This window comes from Vanessa tameamea, chromosome 2 (genome assembly GCF_037043105.1).
Source record: "Vanessa tameamea isolate UH-Manoa-2023 chromosome 2, ilVanTame1 primary haplotype, whole genome shotgun sequence".
NCBI classification, from domain to species: Eukaryota; Metazoa; Arthropoda; class Insecta; order Lepidoptera; family Nymphalidae; genus Vanessa; species Vanessa tameamea.
Genome location: NC_087310.1, coordinates 5,635,717 through 5,658,497, shown reverse-complemented (window position 1 = coordinate 5,658,497; position 22,781 = coordinate 5,635,717). Strand labels below are relative to the sequence as shown.

The window sequence follows — 22,781 nt, the reverse complement described above, 5'->3', positions numbered from 1 at the left end:
TCGGAACTACTTTGTCGGAAATATGTGAAAAATGCACATGGTTACGGCTGTCAGCTATCGTCGTCCGACATTGACATTGAATCGGAAAATGTGAAAACGCTCTTACAGTCCAAGATCGCTTACAGTTACTAAACGCAATAACGTAATAAATCTAAAAAAAGGTAAATCTTGAATATAATATATTCCACCTCCTTTTTATCTGTCTTATTTATTGTAGTCTGTATCGTAACAGTTTATCAAAGTTTTGTTTATTGAATTTTGTTTGCATATTTCTTATTATAAAGAGTGTAAATTAAGCTTAACGAATAATAAAAGTACGGTAGATGGTAAATGGTTACCTAATGATTATTGATTAGTGACCGGTATTTTGATTTTTGGGTTGAAAGGTTGATACTTGACAATGACATTGATGTTTTTTACCGACGTCATTTGACGTAAGTAACAATTATCAATCAATTAAGTTCCTTCAATTTTCAATCCTTCATGGTTAAACGTTCATTCACATGACCCTATAAAATCATTTGCCGCTTTTATCAATTTTATAACGGTAGGTTATTTACTGCATTCTTGTTTAGGGAATTTGTACGTAGTCAATTGCCGTTGCTTGTATTTATCCATTATTAACCTTTTTTATAGTACCCTCTACTACATTGTAATAATTGTTTAGAAACTAGATTAAAATGGCACCAGCTGCTCCAGCTGTTAATCCTGTGCCGGCTGAAGAGTCTGTCGGCATAAAGGCAGTTTTATTGGGACCCCCAGGCTCGGGGAAGGGCACTCAAGTGAGTTATTTGAATTGTATTTATTAATTTAATCTTTAACCTTTCTGATAATTGATAGGACAGTTCATATGAACTTACCTTAAAAGATAAATATTGAAAGATAAAAGCTATTGTTATGTAACAAATAAATAATAGTAATATTATGATTGACAATATTTGGTTTCAAAATTTATATTATTCAGGCACCACGCCTCAAAGAGAAGTTCTGTGTATGCCATTTATCAACTGGAGATATGCTCCGAGCAGAAGTGTCATCTGGCTCGGAGCTTGGTCGTCGTCTCAAAAAAGTAATGGATGAAGGCAAACTTGTCTCTGATGAGATGGTAGTGGATATGATAGACAAGAATTTAGACCAGCCAGAATGTAAGAATGGATTCCTATTAGATGGATTTCCCAGGACAGTACCACAAGCTGAAAAGGTATGTTCATTACAATTTATATTTTTTTATGAATCTATCGAAATGTCTTCACAATTACATTTATATTTTATATATCTACCATAAAAATGTATAATGATGGTATAAGATTCTTAAGTATTTTTAGGTTTTTGAATTGCATATCTAGTTTTATATACAGCAAACTTTTTGTATAACCCTGCTGATAGAGAAAAATTACAGCGGTGAATCAACTATTCGATTTACTTGTATATTTCAAATATCAGAAATGGCAAATTTCCATGCTCATTTTCTTCCCACATTTAAAAGCTTATGAAATCAATTTTTATAAATCCTTCCTTAGTGCTCACCTGTTATATGAGAAATTCCTATTCAAAAATACCATTCAGTAAGATTGGTTTAACCTTTGCGTTTATGTCAGTCAGTCAAATTAAAATTTTATTAAGTAGATTTTATCAGTAAGTTTATTTGCTTCTCAACTAAACTTGCTAATTTACAAATTTTTATTATAATTTCAGTAATTTTATATTTGACTCACAAAGGTGATCCACATAACCAGTGCAATCTCATCTATCTATGGTTAGACATACTCAAAAAGAAATATAATTTGAAGCTTAAGGGTGAGTTGGGGCCAGATTGGCAATGGGGTAATAATGTACAATCAAATTTTCATCTGATCGCTTTTTATATGATATTCTCCAAGAAGCAATTTTATTAGCTTGAGTTGTCTGGCGACCTAAATCAATAAAAAGGTGCTTGCCGATCTTACCCCAACACATTGTATTATTTTTTCCGTTATAAGATGTTTTTTTCTATGATATAAATTAAATAAAATCCATTGTTTCAGTTGGATGATTTGCTCGCTAAAAGGAAAACTCAACTGGATGCTGTAATTGAATTTAATATTGAGGACAGTTTACTTGTTCGTAGAATTACAGGTAGAATGATTCACCCACCAAGTGGTCGCAGTTACCATGAGGAATTCCATCCTCCACGGAAACCTATGACTGATGACATTACAGGCGAACCTTTGATAAAAAGGTCAGATGATAATGTTGATGCACTTAAAAAGCGTTTAGCTACATATCATAAACAAACTGTGCCACTTGTTGATTACTACATGCGTAAAGGTCTACATTATAGAGTCGATGCTGCCAAGTCTGCTGAGGATGTCTTCAGTAAAATTGATAATATTTTCAAAAGCCGTATTTTCTCTAGAGGAAGATCATCCTTATAAATATAGTCACTAGGCAGAAGTGTTTGTTGTACAAATATTACATTTATGTGTGTGCATTACGGTCACATATTTTACTGTATTTTGGGAGAACGCTGTATTAATTAAGTCTATTTTGGAGACTATTTTTTTGTACAAATACAGCAAATACAATCAGTATATATTGTTTAATTAATAAATTAAAAAGAACTTTTATATATTTACCTAAAAATATAAATAAATATACATGAAACATGGTCTTCTGAAAATTAAACAATCTTTTAATTGTTACATACTTTAATTATGCTGACTAAGAAATACATGGAATAAATATTTGTATTAAAAACTCGAATATATGAACCATATGAGGTCAGTATTTAGTCGAAATAAGCTCGGAAAGGCTAAAACATTTTTTAACTTTAATATTAAAGTTAATTTTTATTCCAATATAAACGTATTTTAAAGAAAATCCTTCCCTCAAGCCTTATTGCTATCAATACCATGCATCTAATGGTAATCGCATTTTCCTACTATCATTACACCGGCTTCAAAGACTAAGTATCAATTATGACTAAAATAAATAACATTATCAATCATACAATTATCTCTAAAACTAATCGCACTTCGTTTCGCAATCGACTTAAATAAAAAAACAACTAATATCTGACTAAGTAACAAAATTAATCGAGTAAGTATAGCTAATACAATTTTAGATTATTGAAAGTCTCAGGCTCGTAAAACTACGATATTATAATATATTATGGTTAAATGTTAATTGTAAAGGTAAAGTACGATTTATAGAGGTATATTTGTAGTGTTGTAATAGGAAGAAATATCTAAATCTTTTTGCTTTTAAAGTTTAATTATTTATCTACATGAGTATAATAATATGTAACGCATAATTTTACTGTTATATAATATGGTAAAATTTACTAAGAAAATGTAATCAGGTACATTTAATTTATCAAAAAGAAAAATACCCTATTTCTCCTATTCATAAGTTGAATAATACGTTTTTATATGGTTTCTATAAACTGCTAGTATATTTTTTTATTATATATCACTAATTATTTCACAGCCACTTACAACAATTATTTGCATTTAACAATTAACAAAAACTCATCATAAATAAATATATATAATTGAAAATAAAACGGGCATTTAAAGTGGTATATAATAATCATAAGAATGTGGAATTTATAGATTTTTATAACGTTACTAGTTGACGTCGTAAAAGCGACGATAAGGGCATGGCACTTGGGTAAACTAACCATTGTGATAACTATCAAATGCTATCCACTCTGTTTGTTGCAGAATGTTCGCTACCTATTGCTTAAATCTTTGTAACATTTCTAAAAAATAGTTGTTTTGGATTCTCAAACAATATACAATGATTTACCAACATATTATTAATAAAATTAAATAAATAATATGCTAACTTATAAAAATAGAGGTAAAGGACTACTTAGATACTAAAATAAGAATTTTAATTCAATAATATAATCATAAAATCCGTAATAATACAAAGTAATCGAACCATTTGTAATTTTGCAAGAATGAATGTACTATCTCCGACTTCGTTTTCCAATGGGAATATTTTGTAATTTTTATGATTCCAAATTCGATTAATATTTTTAAACTGATTGTTTGTTTTGAGACATTTTCATAGTTATAAAAAGTAGGCTGGATATCTATTATTTAAAATTAGTGTTTATTTAGTTCTACTGGAGTTACTTTAAAAAATATATTTATATTATTTTCTTACTATTGGTTTATTTCTTTAATTTGTCAATTCAAATATTCATTTTCGATCGTCTCGAACAAATAGATTTGTACAAACTCTGTGCTTTTGTATAAAAACAAGTAAACAACAATCGTGGGAATTAATTGGGCGATTAGTTGATTAATCGTTCGTCTATATATTAAATCAAATCAATACTTTTAAAAGTCAATTAAGTAAAATTTTAAGATAATTGTTATCGTGGTTAAAAAAGGATAAATCCTATAGGTAATAAATATTTATGCATGGTAATATGAGCTGATCATGAAATAATTCCTATGTAATGTCTGACAGGATGATGAAATAAAACAACAAAAAAATGGACAAATGTGTGTAATTCGTGGCCAGCGTTATAATGACCTCAGTAGGTACAACGTTATTTTTTTTTCAATGAGATGCTTCGGACAGGTACATGATGTACGGAGATAGATTTAAATAAAAGGCAATATGTTTTATGACAAAGTCGAGATGATATGCAATGAGATGATATAGTTATTATATAACATTCAAATGACAACGACAATTATATATAGGTACGAGGGTTATACAAAATCGCGACTAGTATTTATTTAATACTTAAGATAGGTAGCAAAGCAATCGTAGGCACCAGCATTTTCGTTACATAAAACGATACACGATGACGCTTTGTCATTATTAAAACACGCATATCAGAGTGTAAACTCTGCGATAATATGATAAACGAAAATAATAAACATTATTTAATAGATGCTGCTATCATGAGGAGTAGTCATTCGGTGCAAAACTTGAAATTGAAGTAACCTGCAATTTTTTTTTAATGATAATCAACTCAATATTGTAATGTCTCAATAACGATTAGGTATTGTGTTTTAATATAACAGTCCTAAACAAGAGTAAGTGTTATAATTATATGTATATAGCATAGTTTTGTTATCTGTCGAATAATGTTTTTAGAGTGTTTGAATATTAATCTAAATTTCGTGTTTTATCCTTCTCCCTGTCCGGTGAGACCTGCGAGTCACTTGACTCATGGTCATTGTTTCTGCTGTTTGGACAGGGAGGTTGTCAATTTCTTTAAATTCTGTTGGTTTCACAAATAGCAGCTCTATTGATAATATTATGTAAAGATGCGTCCCCACCAAAATTTTATGTTGTCAATACTGTTGATGACTAAAATTTCTTTATAAAAATGAAGTCGTTCACAAACATAGATACACAATAAGTAATATTAAAAGTGTGGTTTTGTAAAGAATAGCAACTGACATTAACAACTTATTTAGTGGAAACGCACCAGGATTCACACTGTAACTTGCCACATTGACACACATACATAATGACGGGTACACAAAGACATGTCGAACACAGAAATTGTCATGGATAATTGAGACGAAGCACACCTACCGTCGGAATAAATAACTATAATTAAAATAATAATATATATTTACAAAAGAAATACAGTCACGGCTGCTTTAACAACGTCCTACGCCACTATACAGAGCTTTGGATTATCGTAACGATAACGATCTATATCTAAAACTAATTTACAATAAAGCTTTTTAGAACAATACTAACATTATTATTGTTCGATATTAACATTAACAAGTGGGGTGGCGGGCGCTAATCAATATTCTATTCATACAAATTAAATCATAATATAAAATAAGTGTAATTATATTTTTTAATACTTTAAAAAAAAATATACGATTGACAAATATTTTAACACAACCAATGAATAGTACTCAAAGAATACATCGAAAAACGTAACCGAACAATAATAGCCGACACTGCAACAACACTTTTTAAAACGACACTTTCATTAGACGACAATCAAAATCCTAAATGCATTCATTTCTAGCGCACTCAAACATCGATATTATCCTAACACAACTACGCCTATGGGGTAGTTCTAGAGGACATTTCGAAACATTTCCTTCAACAGCTATATCAATTTGCAAGCGTTCATTGGAACAGCTTTTATACCGAACGTCACATGACTTTTATGAGGGTTGAATATAAGTATATCGCACGTGTGGCGCCGGACCGCTCAGTGGTCGTGCAGACGGTCGTGCGAGCGACTTGAGGAGCGCGAAGTTTTGCGCTGGTCTAGGTAAGCTGCTGGCGCCCAACCCTCCCCTTGACCACCTGTCAATTTATAGTCCATAAAGGTACAAAACAGTTTTTTTATATGGGGAAAGTTGTGGATGATTTAATTTTAATAAATTATATTTTATGTTTATAAGAAATTAAGTGTTTATTGGTATGTACCTGCGAGCCGGACGTACCACCAGCCGGCGCAGCCCACCTTGAGCAGGTCGGCGTGCTGTCCTTCACGCAGTGATACCTCGCTGGCGCCCACCGCCGTGTAGTCCGACAGCGCCACCAGCGCACACCCCACCGCCTGGCGTGTACCGTACATTACTCAGGGTTTACAAGAGGATAGCCAGATTTGGGATCTAAATCGTACGATCGATAGTCGTACATCGTATTAATCGATTTTTAACGACCGTTTAAAATTACTTAATAAGAAAAGAGAAACTGTACACTCTAACGGCTTACATGTAAATTTTATTTCACTTGGTTCTCTTGGTATAGTGGAAACAATGTAGGAAAATAGATTTTTACCTTTCAATGCACTAACATTTATTTTCCGTACTGGCTATAACTAATAATTTATTGATCTAAAAGGAGAATCTAATTAAATAATTACTTCGACTAACTAATATTTTTAAACATGATGCCTGTAACTAGGTATCTGTTTTAACAATGTATATTAATTAAAATATAATATACTATTCCAATGTGGGTAATAAATCCGTGTCGCCTATCAGTATAAAAATTACAAGACTTTAATCAATTTTGAATTGATATAAAACTACTAAATAAATGTATTTATTCATTAACCCACTGAACGAAATTATAGTCCCATAACATCGATTAAATCATGCACACATTTATTATCTTTAAAAAAAAAAGCGTAGAATATTCACACCGAAATTTTAACACCAATATTCAGCGCATGCGTGTTATTGCCCATTAAACCTTCGCTTTAATTTATATTTAATCTCATGTAAGCATGCAACATCTCAGTTAGTACCAATACCCATTCGATGCTTTCACGTAGTATTTTTAACCGTAACAACTTAAAATTTCTTTATAATGTATATATTTTTGTGATATCATTAATATACGAGCTGTATTTACATAGCTTAGCTTACGATACCTATATGAATCCTATATAATATTATGTTGTTACAATTAAAATTATACATTAATCTTTTGAAGTCGAGTTTCGTAATTAGCCGTGCATGTTTTACATGAAAAATTTAAATAATTGAACATAGTATGAATAATATGTTTAAGAATTGTGTTTAAATATAATTCACTAAAAATAGATAGAATTTAGTTATGGCATAGTTTTGTTAAACGATATAAATATACCTGAAAAGAAAATACATTCTGGGAAATTTGTATAATGAATAGAGTGTAGAGGTAGTTAAATGTTTTACATAAATAAATATAATTATCGACAATGATATTGTATAATAAATTATGTGATACCTTACTATCTTATACATATTACAATAGTTTATGTACGCTATCTTATATTATTGTTATGTTTTTAAGAATAAAATCTGTCAACATTGGAAACTGTTGCAGGAGTCTGTGACATGTAGCCATAGAAGAGAAAAGACAGTATAGTTATACAGTAGAGTATAGAAGACAGCACGTCGAAAGCCATGTAAGTGAATGATGGAAGCTGAGAGGCCGTGCTGGATCAAGCTAATATTCTTCTTTCCTTAATTCTTCTTTATTATTAACGAGTATATTACTTGTATAATAAGAATATCATGTATTGAGCATAGACTATAGTAACAATATATTCTTTGTAGACCCAGACTAAGATGGCCGCTTTGACATTTAAATCGAAAGGGATCTTTACATTCATTGTAGGGGTAAAGATATTTCTATATCGCTAATAAATAAATCAGTTACAATTAAACAATTTCTGGACGTACTATTTTTTAATAGTAATGTTTTCAATATTTACAAATACAAGTTAATTTCAACATCTTAGTTTGTGACTACAACGCGGAAACTTTAGTGTTTAGAGTGAAATTATAACATATACGTATAATATTTTAATTCTTATATTCTATTTCAAATAAAAATACGGATGAAAATAATATTCTTCATAAACTTACTTATGATACAAGACGTAATCAAAGCGAAGCGCATAATTGAACAAAATCAAAAAGCACACGACAATGAGTGACATAACAAACAAAACATGACTTACACGATAGTTAATGTTCTGCGAATACAACTGAAATATCCACGTTACGTCGTTGTCTTTGGTTACTTTAAACTTTGGATATGAAATCAGTCTCTTTCATAGTATTTACAAAGCCTCTACCGGTTTAGCCGTAGAGAAATTTTATCAGTACTGTGATACGTAAAATGTGGAGGTGGCTTGTGTCGAGCCCGATACTGAAAAGAATTGTACCATTCTGTGTATGGTACCGTTGAGACCGACGGCCTCCGTCACCTGTTGAACAACACAACTTAGAGCATGGCGGCTATTTTGACAACATACGCGTACCACAAAATAGCGTCACAAACTGCCACAAAGCATATAAATAAGATACTTTGAGAGTATTGAGTCTTTTTTACAGAGGTAAACTGTGCTTATCTAATGCCTGTAAGTCAGAGAAAAACGGAGCATATGTCGTTATTATATAAGAATTAAACTTTTAAAATGTTTATTTTTCTAAATTATAAGCGATGATAAGTGAATTGCAAAATCAAATATGCTGTGACGGCGTGAACTCAGATATTGGACGGTATCGTTTTTTACAAAGGTAATGTAGGGAATTCGTAGTAGCAAAACACTAATTCAGTGAAACTAAAATTCTAGATCTACGTTATAATTCATACTACGAATTCTCTAATCATTTGAAAGTTAGTTTTTGTTGAATTATAAACTTTAAAGAGCGGCGGACATTATTCCGGGAAGCGTTAAGTGCGTTCGGGTTGCTAGCTTTTTCATGCTCTACCCGGTGACTATTTTGCCCGCATTCCTTTATAAATTCAATTAAACTTACATTTAGAGTGGATTTCACTTCACTCACAACTGCAAACCCAAAATTAGTTTATATTATTTTATGATGATACCCTTATTAATTAAAGCTATCCCAATAAAGCACCACTAAATGCTATATCTGGTTAGTATATCGACATACGCGGCGAACAAAAATCTTACAAACATACAAAACAGCGAAAACGTCACTGGTATTTTACCCACAAAACAAAACATTTTACATTTAACTGCAATAAAAATTTCGAACTTACGTCTAATTCTTACAAAGTGATATCATCTTAATGAACGAACCATAGTAGTACTGGGTATAACATTTTATAGTTTGAAATGCTGAGATATTATCCCAGAAGACTTTTTAGGTTAGCGCATTAAACACGTTTGTTTCATTAATTGAACATAATATACAAATTCAAAACCTCGCCCATTTTCAAAAGAAAAAAAAAACAAATACAACATACTTTGCTCGAATCTACAATATACACTGGAAACGCGTCATTGGGTGTCGCCGGCCCGGCGACAGGTGATCATAGGGAGAGTGTAAAGAGGGTACGGACCGGTGCGTGTTCGGGCTCGTCGTCGTCGTCGTCCGAGGGGTCGGTGGACCAGCAGGGCTCGTCGTGCGCGTCGCACGAGGCCGCGCGCGCGGGCGCCGCGCCCGGCCGCGCCGCCGCGCCCGCGCCCAGCTCCCACGAGCTCGCCTGGATCAGCGTCCTGTTGGTATACTTGTTTTCAGCACCGCGCTCTTATTCGAGAAGTCGTTTACGAGTAGGTACTTTCAAATTGACAGTTTACCGAAATATATTAAAAGTAAAGCTCCCACCGGTTCTGAATGTAGATTCTACCGAGAAGAACCGGCAAAAAACTGAGTAGAAGTGACCATCAATTCTTATAGTATAATTATTTTTAGTGATTCTGCTCCTACAATTTTATTGCAAAGGCAGCGAACGTACCGATGCTGCGCGCCGTACTGTCGCACGCGCTCGCCCTTGAGCTCGTTGAGCTGGTCGAGCAGCACGCGCTTGATGCGCTCCACCCACACACGCTTGATGTCAGCGGTGGGCGCGGTGATGGTGTGTACTTCTGCGCGGCCCTGACGCCACACCTCGAACTTACGCAGGTCGCCCTTAACCGACTCCGTCAGCCCAATTTGTGACATCTGGATTGACATGAAGCATTTAATTCGTTTAATTTAATTTATATTCAACTCTAATTTTATCATGGGCTACCGATCTAGCAGAAACATTTTAATTTTAAACGATCTGTTGTTGATTAAACTTCATTCATCGTCATTTTACTTGAAGTTAGATATTTACCGCATTTTGGGAATCCCTTTATGTTTTGGAATATGCAGTAATCTATGATTTTAAATCAAATAATTATTTTAAAAAACAAATCCACAAACAGCCCTGCATACATGTTTAAAATTGTAATCTTATATTGATAATGTACCAATCGATAATATTTCTCTCAAGTATTATCTAGATCGTGTTCGAATAGTATTAGGTAAAGCTTACCAGCAGTCAGACATCCTTCAATAATTTTTTAAATTTATTTTGAGTGCTGTATAATATTTGGGTTTTATTTTTATAAGTTCCACTTACTTGGAGATCATGTTTGAAGTGATAGGTTGCTTTGTTATGACTATTCTTTGTAGCGGATTTGCAAAAGAGCATTGCTTTTTCGTAAAGAAAAATATGCCGACGTCTCGGCCGTATCCTCAGTCGGAGATCACGTTTGTTCTCTGACACTACGAGAAATGAACTCTGCAGTAGCAGCTCGCCTTGTTGACTCAAATCCACCTGAATCGAAGAATGGATTTAGTAAATAAGGTCAAATAAATGACTATAAAAAATAAAACATGAGTTAGATGAAATCAGAAGAGAATATACTTTATCATAAATATGTATAACTAGACTTTTACTTACAGGAACTCCAGTAATGGCTATCTGATGCATTGAATCGTTGACACACTTAAGAACGACTAGCATGCAGTCAAGCGCTTGTTGCAAGCCAGAGCTCATTGAACCGCATTCACTATAACGTAGTAAATCCTGAAAACAAAACAACCATTAATGTAAAATTTATATTTTTCAATTATGTTTAGTCCAAGTGTAATATATTAATACCTTAAGTAACAGTTGATATTTTGTGATTCTCTGCACTGGTTTCAGGAGATAGGCGGCCAAAGGTAATTTGTGTCCAAGACGTTGCTGGCAAGCTTGCAGAAATAGGTGAGTGTCCACTAACGTCTCTCGTAGCCTTTCCGACCGCGGGATGTTTTGGCAGTAGTAGCTGTATAGGCGGAAAAACGTCTCCCTCTGCGAACAGTTCAATAGTAAAAAACTGTCACATCTGTCCTCTATGATTTAATGTGTTCAATATAATTACTAATATATATTTAATAATTACGAATATATATTTAATAAAGGCAATAAAATTATTTCCATTGTTACCTTTTCAACAAAACATAATGCGACGAGTTCGGTAGCTGAAATTGATCTCTCCAAGTCTTTTAAGAAAATTTCTTGATGGAATGTAAATAGTTCGTGTAAATTTCCAAATAATACTTCCGTTTGTCCAACTAAGGCTGCTGGTAGGGCGTGTTGATTTTCTGGTTTTTCGATTTCTTCTTTATAGCCCTGGAAAGTACCAAACAATAAAAATATGTATATAAAAGGATATGGAATTTTGTGTTTACATATAAATTATATAAGTAAAAATTAGGTCTGTCAAACAATACCGAGTTTGTGATAGTTGAATAATGACTTATTGTGTCACACCATTCCTTTAGTCGTTTGTCGTAATCTTCGTATATAGCTTCCAAGCATTCACATTCAGATGGTGTTAAATCTTTCTGAAACTTTCGTTTCAAGTATTGTAATGTCGATGTCCAATTGTTGGTTGTAGTGTTTCTGGGCAAACTTTTTCTCTTTCTTTGATCAGAATTTTGATACTTTTTGTAATTTTTAGTCAAGTAAGGATATTTATAATGTTTGTAGTTACAGTATCTTGGAAATTTAGACAGTTGTCTGGATGGTAAAGTTGAATGTAAGCTGTGCACATAACTATCTGCATTACTTTTTCCACAAATAGACGAATTATTTTTGGAATGAGAAATCGTCGAATAATGATCTTTAATAGTGTTATTCCATTCTTTCATTATCCTCTTATAATCATTTAAGATAGTTGTTAAAATATCTTGTGAGTTTGTGCCACTATTCATCGTTTTTCTCAGTTCTGTGCAACTGTTAGAAAGTAATTGAGAATCCTTAGTTATTGATGAATAAGATGAATATTCAGGCGTTAAAATATGAACATCTGTTTCACGACATCCATAAAGAGGATTTTTAACAAGTTCTGGTAAATCAACTATAGTCGGTGCTGTTGTTATAGATTCAGCAGTGTTGTCCTCAGAAACAGTTATTATATCAGAATCTGGTAAATACGCTATTTTTTCTTCATTTTTCTTTACGTTATCATAACCAGGTAATGGTTTTCCGTAAAAGAAATTTCCAGTAAATGGTTCCATATGAACTGGCTTAATATTTCGCTGGCGGCACTTAACGCGATTATTTTTACCAACATCACTTATTGTTTTCTTGGCTTTTTTGTTTTTTGATAATCTTTCTTTCTCGAAGAGATTAATCTGATTAGTGTAATCACTGAAAAGGGTAGAGTCTGATGCGGCTCGCGGTAGCTGTTTGCTTTTGGTTGTGGAATTATTATTTTTTCTATAATACCACGAGTAGGAAGTTCCGACACTGAGATCCGCTGAAGACAGGTCGTATTTTCCGTGTTTCATTTTACAGAGTGCGATGAAGTACAGAACGCGACCGAGAACCTGCACTGGCGAACACTTGGCGAATGTGTAAAATGCATTGCGTTCCGCTTGCTGCCTCCGCGTACTAGTTTGCGTGCGCCGTATCGAATGCATCAGAGGTATATGAGGCCTTGTGAGATGTCAGATGGTCCGTGACTGACCACTGAATGTTCTTAACCATGTAATCCATGCGCTACTTCGTATAAATTGACATATTTAATTTATAGAGCGAGTAACTTATGGGAGATATCGCGCCATAGTAAATGGACTGTAACATATTCTAGTACAATCAAAATAAATACAAAGTGTCTTCCCAATAACTTATTACGAATATGAAGCTTATTATTAAGGATAATAATTTTCTTATTCTTCTATTTTAAATCACACAAGGAATTTTTCTGTTACTTACAGAGAGTATTGATCCAAGTTCTTGCACGTAAGCCCTTTCAGTTTGCAGCAGCTCAGCGAGCACGTGGCCGCGCCGTGAGCGCCGCGCCTCTGCGTCCTCTCCCCCTGAGCTTTCTGAACCTCCTGATGTTTCCATCTGTAAATTAATGTTTTTGTAAACAAACGCACATACAACACGATACAGCTTCCTGTTTAAGGATTTTTTTATCACTTACTGTGTGTAAATGTGTATGATTTATCTGGGTGGACTTAAATATAATAAACAATCTTAAAGGGGCCGAGAAACTCAGTCTTGTTTATTTGATAAAAAGATAAAACATCTTAATCACAGTGGGAGCTATAAAATTAATTGAAAGTATAGCTTTTCAAAGCTCCTTTGTAATTATTTAAATTAAAAGTAGTTGTTTGCAATCATTTAAAATAAAACTGAAGAATAAATATTGAAAAGAAATTAATTTTAATACAGAATTTTGACAAGTTTATGTTTTTATGACATGTTTCGAAAGACAATTGTCAGGTATAAATTGAAGAGTTTTGGCTTCGAGATCTTTATGAGGCCAGAAAAAGAGGACTATCAGTAAATATTAGTATAATAAATACGAACAGAATTATATTTTTAAATAATATAATTTATATAAACGAGAAGATAAAATAATTATAAAATAATAATATTTTTAATATTGAGAAATAATGTTAAAAAAAAATTGTACCATGTGTTGAGTGCATAAAAACAGATTTTGATAAAAAGTGACGTTAAACGAGATTTAAGAGTAATTTCCGTTACTTTACCGTTGAGATGTCCGTGTTGTTGTATAACTTTCACGCACGAAATGAAAAAAATAATTTAATTATACACAATTTGTCGAGTGTTTAAGTTATCGAATTATACGCTCGTTTGAAACACGGCTAATATTGTATGATTTTAATTAAAGAAATAAAGTAATTATCTAATATTTACTTTTTAAATTTGTCGCTTAACAAAGCTCTGAGTAATAAAATACAAAGATACTTACATTTTTAAGAGGTTCAGAAAAATCCTTAACAATTTTGTAACCCGTTTTCAAAACAACATTTATAGTCTCCATTTCTTAAATTTATTAAACGCATATATACATACAGACTTATTATGAATAACTTTCACAAAATATTATTACAGAAAATAAATGTCACGCACGTATATCATAATTTCGAATTTTCTAAAGTGAAGATGTTAGAGCAATGCGCATGCCGTGTGCCTTTTGCTGAGTGTAAGAATAAGGAACTGATGGCTGGGATGTGAAGGGGGCGCGGGAATATGTTGGGTCCGTAAAAAAAGTTGTTGCCACCACTTCACTGGTGTACTGACGAGATGTATGCTCTACTTTAGGTTACAGTTACGTAACATATCATTTAGGCGACAATGTAAATAAAAATAAGTAAGTATTTAAATATTAATTTAAGTAGCCTTAATGTATATTGATTTTAATAAATGTACATAATATACTTGCCTAAATTGTCTTTTAATAAAATTTATATCTATAACATTAATGTTAAACAAAACATATAAAACGAATACAACTATTATATTGCTTACTAGATCAGTATTTTAATAAATTTAGAGTAGAGCATATTTTTCGTTGTATTTTTTGCATCTGTTACAAAGGACGAGCGTGTTGTGTACCGCATTCTACTAAGCACGTAATATTTATCGAATACTTGTGTGCGTGCCTGTACGAATGTAAGAGAAGCACACCTGCCGAGTGTTCCGTAGTTACTGGGGACGAAATCTTTGTCTATTATGCTCTACTGCATTGATCTCAACGGCTGTCTAAATCAAAGCACATTGTATATTTTTTTTATACCGAAACATCTGTGAGTTTTTTTTTTGTTTAGAGCGGACGCTCAAGAGATAAGCACGTGCTGCGTGCAGGAAGGACTTGGAAATATGAGAATATCCTGGCTGTGGGAAAGAAACAAATTAGGTTGGTTTTTTGGAACATTTTTTTGCATCTTAATGCCTAAGATAATAATAATTAAAACTTTTCGAGTTTTCTGACCGATCCAATAAAATTAATTTATAGATATATACGCTTTTTATATGTCATATTACCCATGACCCCAACAGACGCGCGGCGCACTTGAACTGATTGACCATATTATATCCTCAATTGCTACACAAGTGCGCTGGCGGAATGGCAAACGTAGTCGTGAGTAAAGAAGCAATAATATACAAAACCGCCATCAAAAGACAGACACTAATTTTTAATCGTATTTTGAATTATTCCGTGACATTGATGTATCCTTATAACGCTTTTTTATTCATGGGATACCTATAATTTAAAAAATCATGTTGACTTAATAATATAATTAATAATGATTTCTTATTAATTCTTAATAATATAAATTCAACTAAAGGGTGTGAATTATTTTTACAAGATGTTAAGTATATTTAACATACGGATATGAAAATATCTTTGTTAACGAATCAATATAAAATATCTTTTAAGATCTCGCGATACTGTGAACTAATTATACTCATAATCTTTGTTAAGCAAAAGGTTACAGTAAAAACAGGTGAACAGTTGAGTAACTGACTTTGAACCGGGAAAAAGACCGTTAAATTAATCGTCTACTTGAAACTCACACTGGTCCCATTAAAAGTAACATGGAAGCGATATTGATTAATATAATATTTATTAAATTACATGTTAAGTTATATTAGATGAGAAGTCCACTGTATAACATATGTATGAATACTGTTACTGTTTAAAAGCAAATTGTAAGTTATAAAATACACGAGGTCATCTTTTTGTGATTCGAACCTAAAACTGTCATTTAAATTTTAATTATAAAGAACATCATTAATGCGAGCATGCGCAAAAATGAGTTAAGCAATATTTTTTTGTTATATTCAATATGACTCATATATTGACAGATTGACAGTTGATAGTACTTTACCAGAAACCCTCAAGAAAGTACTAACAACAACTGTAATCAACAAGTTTGAACTCAATCACAAAAGAAGCGTAAATTAATAGAATACGAACGAACACAGAATGCTTGTGTTCGTTCGTATTATAAGAAAAACAAAATACTATAAAGTTAAAATGGTACGTCTTATTGAAATTCCAAAGCAAACCATATCCATCGCGGTCGCTAACATTTAGATTGCAACCTTATTTCATGCGTAGATTTGTAGAAGCACATCAAGCTGGGTCATTTTATAGCCTAGTAAAGTTTCCATTACCGGCAAGCACAGTTCCAATCTGTTAAGATCAGTTATATGGTTTTATTTATTGCTTGATTCAAGTATGTGGAGATTGATGGATGTTGATCATGTCAAGATACCACTGTTGTCCTCATTTAAACGATTAGACATAAGACTTTTGTAAAACAAATGATTTATATTTGTATAAGTATTGAAATAAATTACCAACGGTTTTGCGATAATTGTTATTGTAAAACATAAAAATATTATCAATATATACGTACTGAAACGTGACATACAATGATGCATTACAAAAGTATTTAAGGAATTATTGTAAATTGTAAGACAAAGCAAGATTTTTCTTACAATTTCATTGGTTTACTAGTTGTTGCAAAGATAGTCCACCTCCCCAAAAGTTAAAATTTCCAAAAATCCTTTCTTGTTGTTAGTGGATGATTATGTTATCTAATAAACCTATCTTATAAAATTAAGCTTTCTAGACTGAGTAATTTTTGTTATATGTTTATAGTCAGTTCGGACACTAAAATTTTTTTTTATTCCATATCGAATCATTACGTTTACATGATATTCAGTTAAAACAAACACCGGTGTGAAGAAGAAATTACCCTGACCCGAGAATAACGGGCGAAATAAACTCTACAGATTCTTTTATCTACGTTATTGTTTACAATATGCAAAATGGAAAATAATAGGGAGCCGATCATTTCATTTCTAGGGCGTGCTATATCCATGAACTCACTAATTGTACAATTAACCCTTTTAACAGAAACGTTCCTTTAAATTTACAAGGCAGTTTCAATGCCTTCTGCTATTCTGTTTTAAAACCGTGTTAAAACCACACAAAATACTGACTGACTTATACAATTGTTTTTTAATTGTATTAAAATATCTTTTTATATGTATTTTAGTGCATTCTATATGTTATGTAACAATCGATTTACATAAATTAATTCCATATAAAACATACTACCGTGGAACATTTTTGAATTTGAATGCTAATGAACAGAAACAATAGTTGTTTTTTGTTCTTTTGATGCTAAATTGATGTTGATATAGGAAATAAAGACGTCGATTAACACTCCATTAGCAGACACGTCAATTAATGACACGGTGTAAGATTTCTGGAAATTAAGCTGACGTGTTTTCTTTTTAATCGTTATTTTTATAAATACTTACGATAATATTTTAACAATTTTCATGTTTTAAATACACTTCTTTTTTTTTTTTAAACAGTAATATAAATTAAAACTAATTAAATATATTTCGCACATCAATTAAGTTTTACTTTTAATCATATAAAGTATAAAACTGTACAAATTATTTAGTGTATACTTATATAAAATATAAAACCAAATTGTAATGCAAACTGAAACAAATAATTATAAAATATAATAATAGAAAGCATACATACATTAATCAGTCAGGTTTAAATAAATATATTACGATGTGATTCTCAAAATCAAAATATCAGACACCGGACAGTAGTTTGTCAGAAGATCTGTTTTTAAATTTTTAATGAGCATGTGTTATTTTTAAATGTAGCACTCAATTTATTTTGATACATTTACAAATTGATGAGTTAAATATAAAATCATATTTAATCTGCGTTTGTTTATAATAATTAAATACCCAACATTTGTTGTTACTTTCACAACGATGTTATTTACATAGTGCGTTATTGTGCTGCTCATGTTAGTTTAGTAAGCATAAATGTAAAACAAACAAATGTCATCTTTAAATAACGCAAATGTAATATAACAGTAAGTGACAAAAAATAATCTAATAAAAAAAGAACTACAGTCAAACAACTGTACTCAGTATTGTTGTGTTCCGGTTTGAAGGGTGAGCCAGCCAGTGTAACTACAGGCACAAGGTACTTAACATCTTAGTTCCCAAGGTTGGCGCAATGGCGATGTAAGGAACGGTTAATATTTCTTGCAGCACCATTGTTTATGGATGATGGTGACCATTTACTCGTTATATGCTCATATGCTCGTTCACCCACCTATAGATAAAAACAAACAGTACAAAGCTACTTATGTTTTATTTTTGAACTAGACGAATACCTATTTGTTATCTGTTGTCGTCATATACACGAGTATATATTCTTTAATTTTAATATTTATATACATAACAGGTTAATTAAAGCTAATAGTATTAACACGACAATATGGAAAGAATCATAGACTCACTTTGTTAAATTTCCAATCGAGTTCTTCTAGAACTTGTACCCAGTTCATATGGTAACTTTTAGCATATCGTTTTTCGCCATCTTGAGGTGGCCTCGTCACCAAATATTTCTTTCCCATTTTAGTTATTACTTGCTGTCTTAAAACTACACTCTCATCGTCTGATAGTTCGGATTTCGTTAAAGATATAGTCGAATCATCACATTTATTTATAATATTAAACATTTTTTTTGGTAACCATTTTAGTGCGACACGTTTAAATGCCGACATATTTAGATACTAATGTTATTTGTAGAATTTGATATATAAATTCTGCTTGCATAAAATCGCTAGAAGGGTACATAAATATAGAGTTTAAATTAATTTTATAATGATAGAGGCGGTGTAACGAGGTCGAAGTACGTTCTTCCGGCAAGATTCTGTTGATAATGGAAGCGAAACATACTAATATGGCTAAACCATAGTAACATTTTGTTAATTGTCTAGATTACGTAAACGCTGGGAAACAGTGAAAACAAGTTAACGTCATAAAGATACAATAAACATTTGGATTGCATATTTATTTTATTTGACACTTCAAATTTGTCTTTGCTACCAATTTAATGTCATCAAAGTGAATCTTTAAATTGGTAAATCTTGTTTATGTTAAAGGAAATCATTCAACAAAATCTATACTAATATTATAAATGTGAAAGTGACTCCTTCTGTCTGTCTGTCTGTTGCTGTTACGCAGCTAACCTGCTGAAATGTTTTATGAAGCAAGCTTGAACTTTAAGGAAGGACATATACTTAATATGCCTACCACTTGACGCCAATTCTTGATCTCAAGTGAAGACGCTGGCGGCTACAAGTATTTTATAAGAGTAAGATTTTATCATAAACTTCATTTACCGTTTTCCTTATCTCAGCCTATTTACCTTTCTTAATATGCTTACAAAACGAGATTGTTAGAAATATGTTTAATTATTTAAAAATAAATAATTGTCTGGTATTATCTTAATGTTTTTCTTAAGATTTAGAGTACAGTATACGAAACTGATGAAAAATTGTGATAATAATACAGAGATGAATGTAATATTTTAATTAAAAGGTTTTTAATCAGCAAGTCAAGAGACGTAACGAGTCGTTATGAATTAATTACGATGACCCGGATGATCATAGTGACCGTACCGTTTTGAGGCGAAACTCGAATCGTAGCGCCCCTACCAATAACCGGTCTGCGCCTGCGCATGCCAGGAAGTAGGGCAGTAGAAACTTGGAACCCACGTGCATTAACGACCTTCAAGACAGATAACCGAAAACAAATAGTTCAGCACTAGTAATGAGATAACTGTAAGTAAAAATAATTATGTACCTATATCGTACAAAAAGAATTTGATTAAGGATACAAAATTATTATTTGAAATTCAAAATCAAAAGAAATGCAAATTTATAGGTACCCTGACAGATACACATAATTTACATATTTATGACTTAAATGTATTTTTATACAATTTGACTCGACACTGTTTTATGTCATTTGATAATGTCAAATAAATAAATTATATATAAATTCATTAATAGATTTCAACAATTCGTAACCGTTTTTGAAACAGATTTATTACATAGTTTTACAAAATATAGATACATTCAAAATATTTTTTCTATATAATATCTTCTATCGATTAAGCTACAAAACATTTCACCCAACTTCAAAACAACACCTGACAATACCCAACAAAACCAGAAATATCAAACTAAGTTTTCCCTTTAGATTCTATATCAGGTATAGGTAACATACATACGTATTAATTTGTACATTAAAGGATAAGCTGCAGTCTAATCAACTACTATTACGAGGAGGTAATTACTGGGCCACTTATATCAAGGAACTGATCCTGGCGCCTAGAAATGTTTCATATGGCGCCATAGTAACGGCATGTCGTTCTTATGGTTATACATGTATTGCGTTCTCTAATTAGCATGTTATATACCTGGCAGCATTACGTCACACTGGAAGGTGGACCGTCTAAGTCGACAAAATTAAAAATCCATTAGTTACTAAGACTTTCAAACATTTCGGAGCACTATCAACTTAGTCAATTAATTTTTAAAGGTCTTTATAATATAAAACACAATAATAACCTTCAAGAAATTAAAATCTTATTATTCATTCTCTACATAATTCTGTAGTGTATTAATGAAAATGAAAGTATACGTTGTTGATTATATGAGCGATATAAATAATGACGTATCCATAGCATTAGCACACGGTCGACTACCTACCTAATGATGGTGTAAAACAAGATACGGACGAACTGCGACCTGGCGTTCGTGTCATCTTTAAAACACTTTCTCTAAGCCGGAGAATTTATTATCACATATTATAGCTAAATAGTAATTATTTATGTAAGAATTTGTGAACATATGCCTCTATATTGTTTAATAATTCATTGTCAATTTTTATGCAATCATGTGTATTATAGATTTATGGCACGTACGTACATACGCATTTTTTTTTAAATTTAATACTTATTGCTTAGTTAAAAAGACGATAGTGAAATATGGACTAGTTCAACATGATTAAAAAATATATGTATGCAAACATTGCAATCTTTCCTTTAATGTATTTCAAAAATTAAATCAGTTTTAAATATATACTTACGTATTATACAAAATTATTCTATATTCTAATAAAATTGTTTATTTTGTAAACACTGATCTTTGACCTTTGTCTTACTCAATTGACTTATTACAAAACTGTAAAATAGTTATATTTCGTCATATAAATAGAAAGAGGTTTCATTTAGTAATCCGTTTCATAAACATTACGTTCATATTTTATTCTATATCAAAAATACAAGCGTGCCTTCTCTGTGTCATCCAAAGATATAAGTACTTAGTAAAGATCAATACAATTTGTAAGTAACAGCTTGTAAATGTCTCACTGCTAAGACAGTGTTCCTTTCTTCTCGAGGAGAAGATTTGGAGCTTATACCTCGACGTTGCTCCAATTGGGTTAAGAGACATTTATGGCAGATTTTATATGTATTGTATGATTTATATGTATCGTACAAACAAAAGGCTTAAATTTATGGAGATCATTGGTTGGTGGTTAGTGGTAGTAGCTGGTAAATGTTATGAACAATTCGTAACCGTATTTTAAAATTGCTTGATTACTTAGTTTTACAAAATATAGGTACATTCCAAATATTTTTTCACCATAATGTTCTATCATTTGACACACGTAGTTTTTCTAATGATGGTTTCTTTGTCGTTTCAATATGTTCGGCCGTGTGACACGTGTTCTAGCTATGGGCTATCTTGGCTTTGAGTAAAATATATAGCTTAGTTCATACAATACGATGAATTCGTGGAATTATTGCTATAATGATATTCTATTTCTATGACGAATAGAGATACCATCGCTTACTAGCCTCCCACGGTGTCATATTTCCTTTTATAAAGTATCACAGCGTCGAGGTAATTTAACCTTTTTGTTTGTTATCAACAAGACCTAAATTGGAGAAGTTTTAGTTATTTATTCAAGTTACGAAGAAAATGTAGTGAAATAATCTGTCGGATCAACATTGCTTACGAATGCGGCAGTCGAAATAACAGGAAATAAAATATTTCACTTACACTGGTTTGAAAGTAACTTGACTAGGCCGGGAAGTGGTTGTCTGGTTTGCTTAAAAAGAGTAAGGAAGCGAGAAAAAAGTTATTACATAATGTTCGTATTACCTATTACTTACTAAACTTGTCCCATAAGGTGTTTGATTTTTACTTCTCTTTATCTTATCTGTATTCATATTATTAAGCCATCGTGTTTGTATGTTAAACGCGCTAATCCTAGGAACTACCAAAAAGTTTCAATAACTCTACGTTTGATAATCCATAAAGTTTCCTTTAACTATTCTTGAGCAATGT

The 22,781-nt window shown here is 31.8% G+C and overlaps 2 protein-coding genes across 10 annotated transcripts in view; one reads left to right on the top strand and one right to left on the bottom strand.

The window, feature by feature from the left end:
* The first annotated feature begins 401 nt into the window (after positions 1–401).
* Positions 402–2,572, top strand: Ak2 (Adenylate kinase 2). The gene is made up of 4 exons (XM_026641391.2): positions 402–547; positions 668–782; positions 965–1,201; positions 2,025–2,572. Exons 2-4 carry the CDS (start codon positions 681–683, stop codon positions 2,412–2,414), a joined length of 729 nt encoding a protein of 242 aa, XP_026497176.1. The 5' UTR covers positions 402–547; positions 668–680; the 3' UTR covers positions 2,415–2,572.
* Positions 2,573–4,487: 1,915 nt separating this feature from the next.
* LOC113401434 (guanine nucleotide exchange factor DBS-like) overlaps positions 4,488–22,781 on the bottom strand; it is a 79,522-nt gene continuing 61,228 nt past the window's right edge. For 3 of the 9 annotated variants that reach the window (XM_026641377.2, XM_026641380.2, XM_026641378.2), the window contains exons 12-20: positions 13,477–13,611; positions 11,701–11,886; positions 11,374–11,565; positions 11,173–11,298; positions 10,849–11,046; positions 10,198–10,403; positions 9,802–9,958; positions 6,415–6,547; positions 4,488–6,291 (exon numbers count right to left, since the gene is read on the bottom strand). In XM_026641377.2, coding sequence (XP_026497162.2) covers positions 6,194–6,291; positions 6,415–6,547; positions 9,802–9,958; positions 10,198–10,403; positions 10,849–11,046; positions 11,173–11,298; positions 11,374–11,565; positions 11,701–11,886; positions 13,477–13,611 — 1,431 coding nt within the window. In that variant the 3' untranslated portion in view covers positions 4,488–6,193. Of the gene's footprint in view, positions 6,292–6,414; positions 6,548–8,446; positions 8,696–9,049; positions 9,281–9,801; positions 9,959–10,197; positions 10,404–10,848; positions 11,047–11,172; positions 11,299–11,373; positions 11,566–11,700; positions 11,887–11,987; positions 13,197–13,476; positions 13,612–22,781 lie in introns of those variants that run through there. The other 6 variants (XR_003369134.2, XM_064219305.1, XM_026641384.2 and 3 more) reach the window with 6 other exon arrangements.

What these genes read in the sequence shown, in the direction of transcription:
- Ak2 (XM_026641391.2), top strand. Translation starts at nt 681, where the DNA reads ATGGCACCAGCTGCTCCAGCTGTTAATCCTGTGCCGGCTGAAGAGTCT. An exon ending in GCTCGGGGAAGGGCACTCAA is followed by an intron (nt 783 to 964) that starts GTGAGTTATTTG and finishes TATATTATTCAG; the next exon opens with GCACCACGCCTCAAAGAGAA. An exon ending in CAGTACCACAAGCTGAAAAG is followed by an intron (nt 1,202 to 2,024) that starts GTATGTTCATTA and finishes CCATTGTTTCAG; the next exon opens with TTGGATGATTTGCTCGCTAA.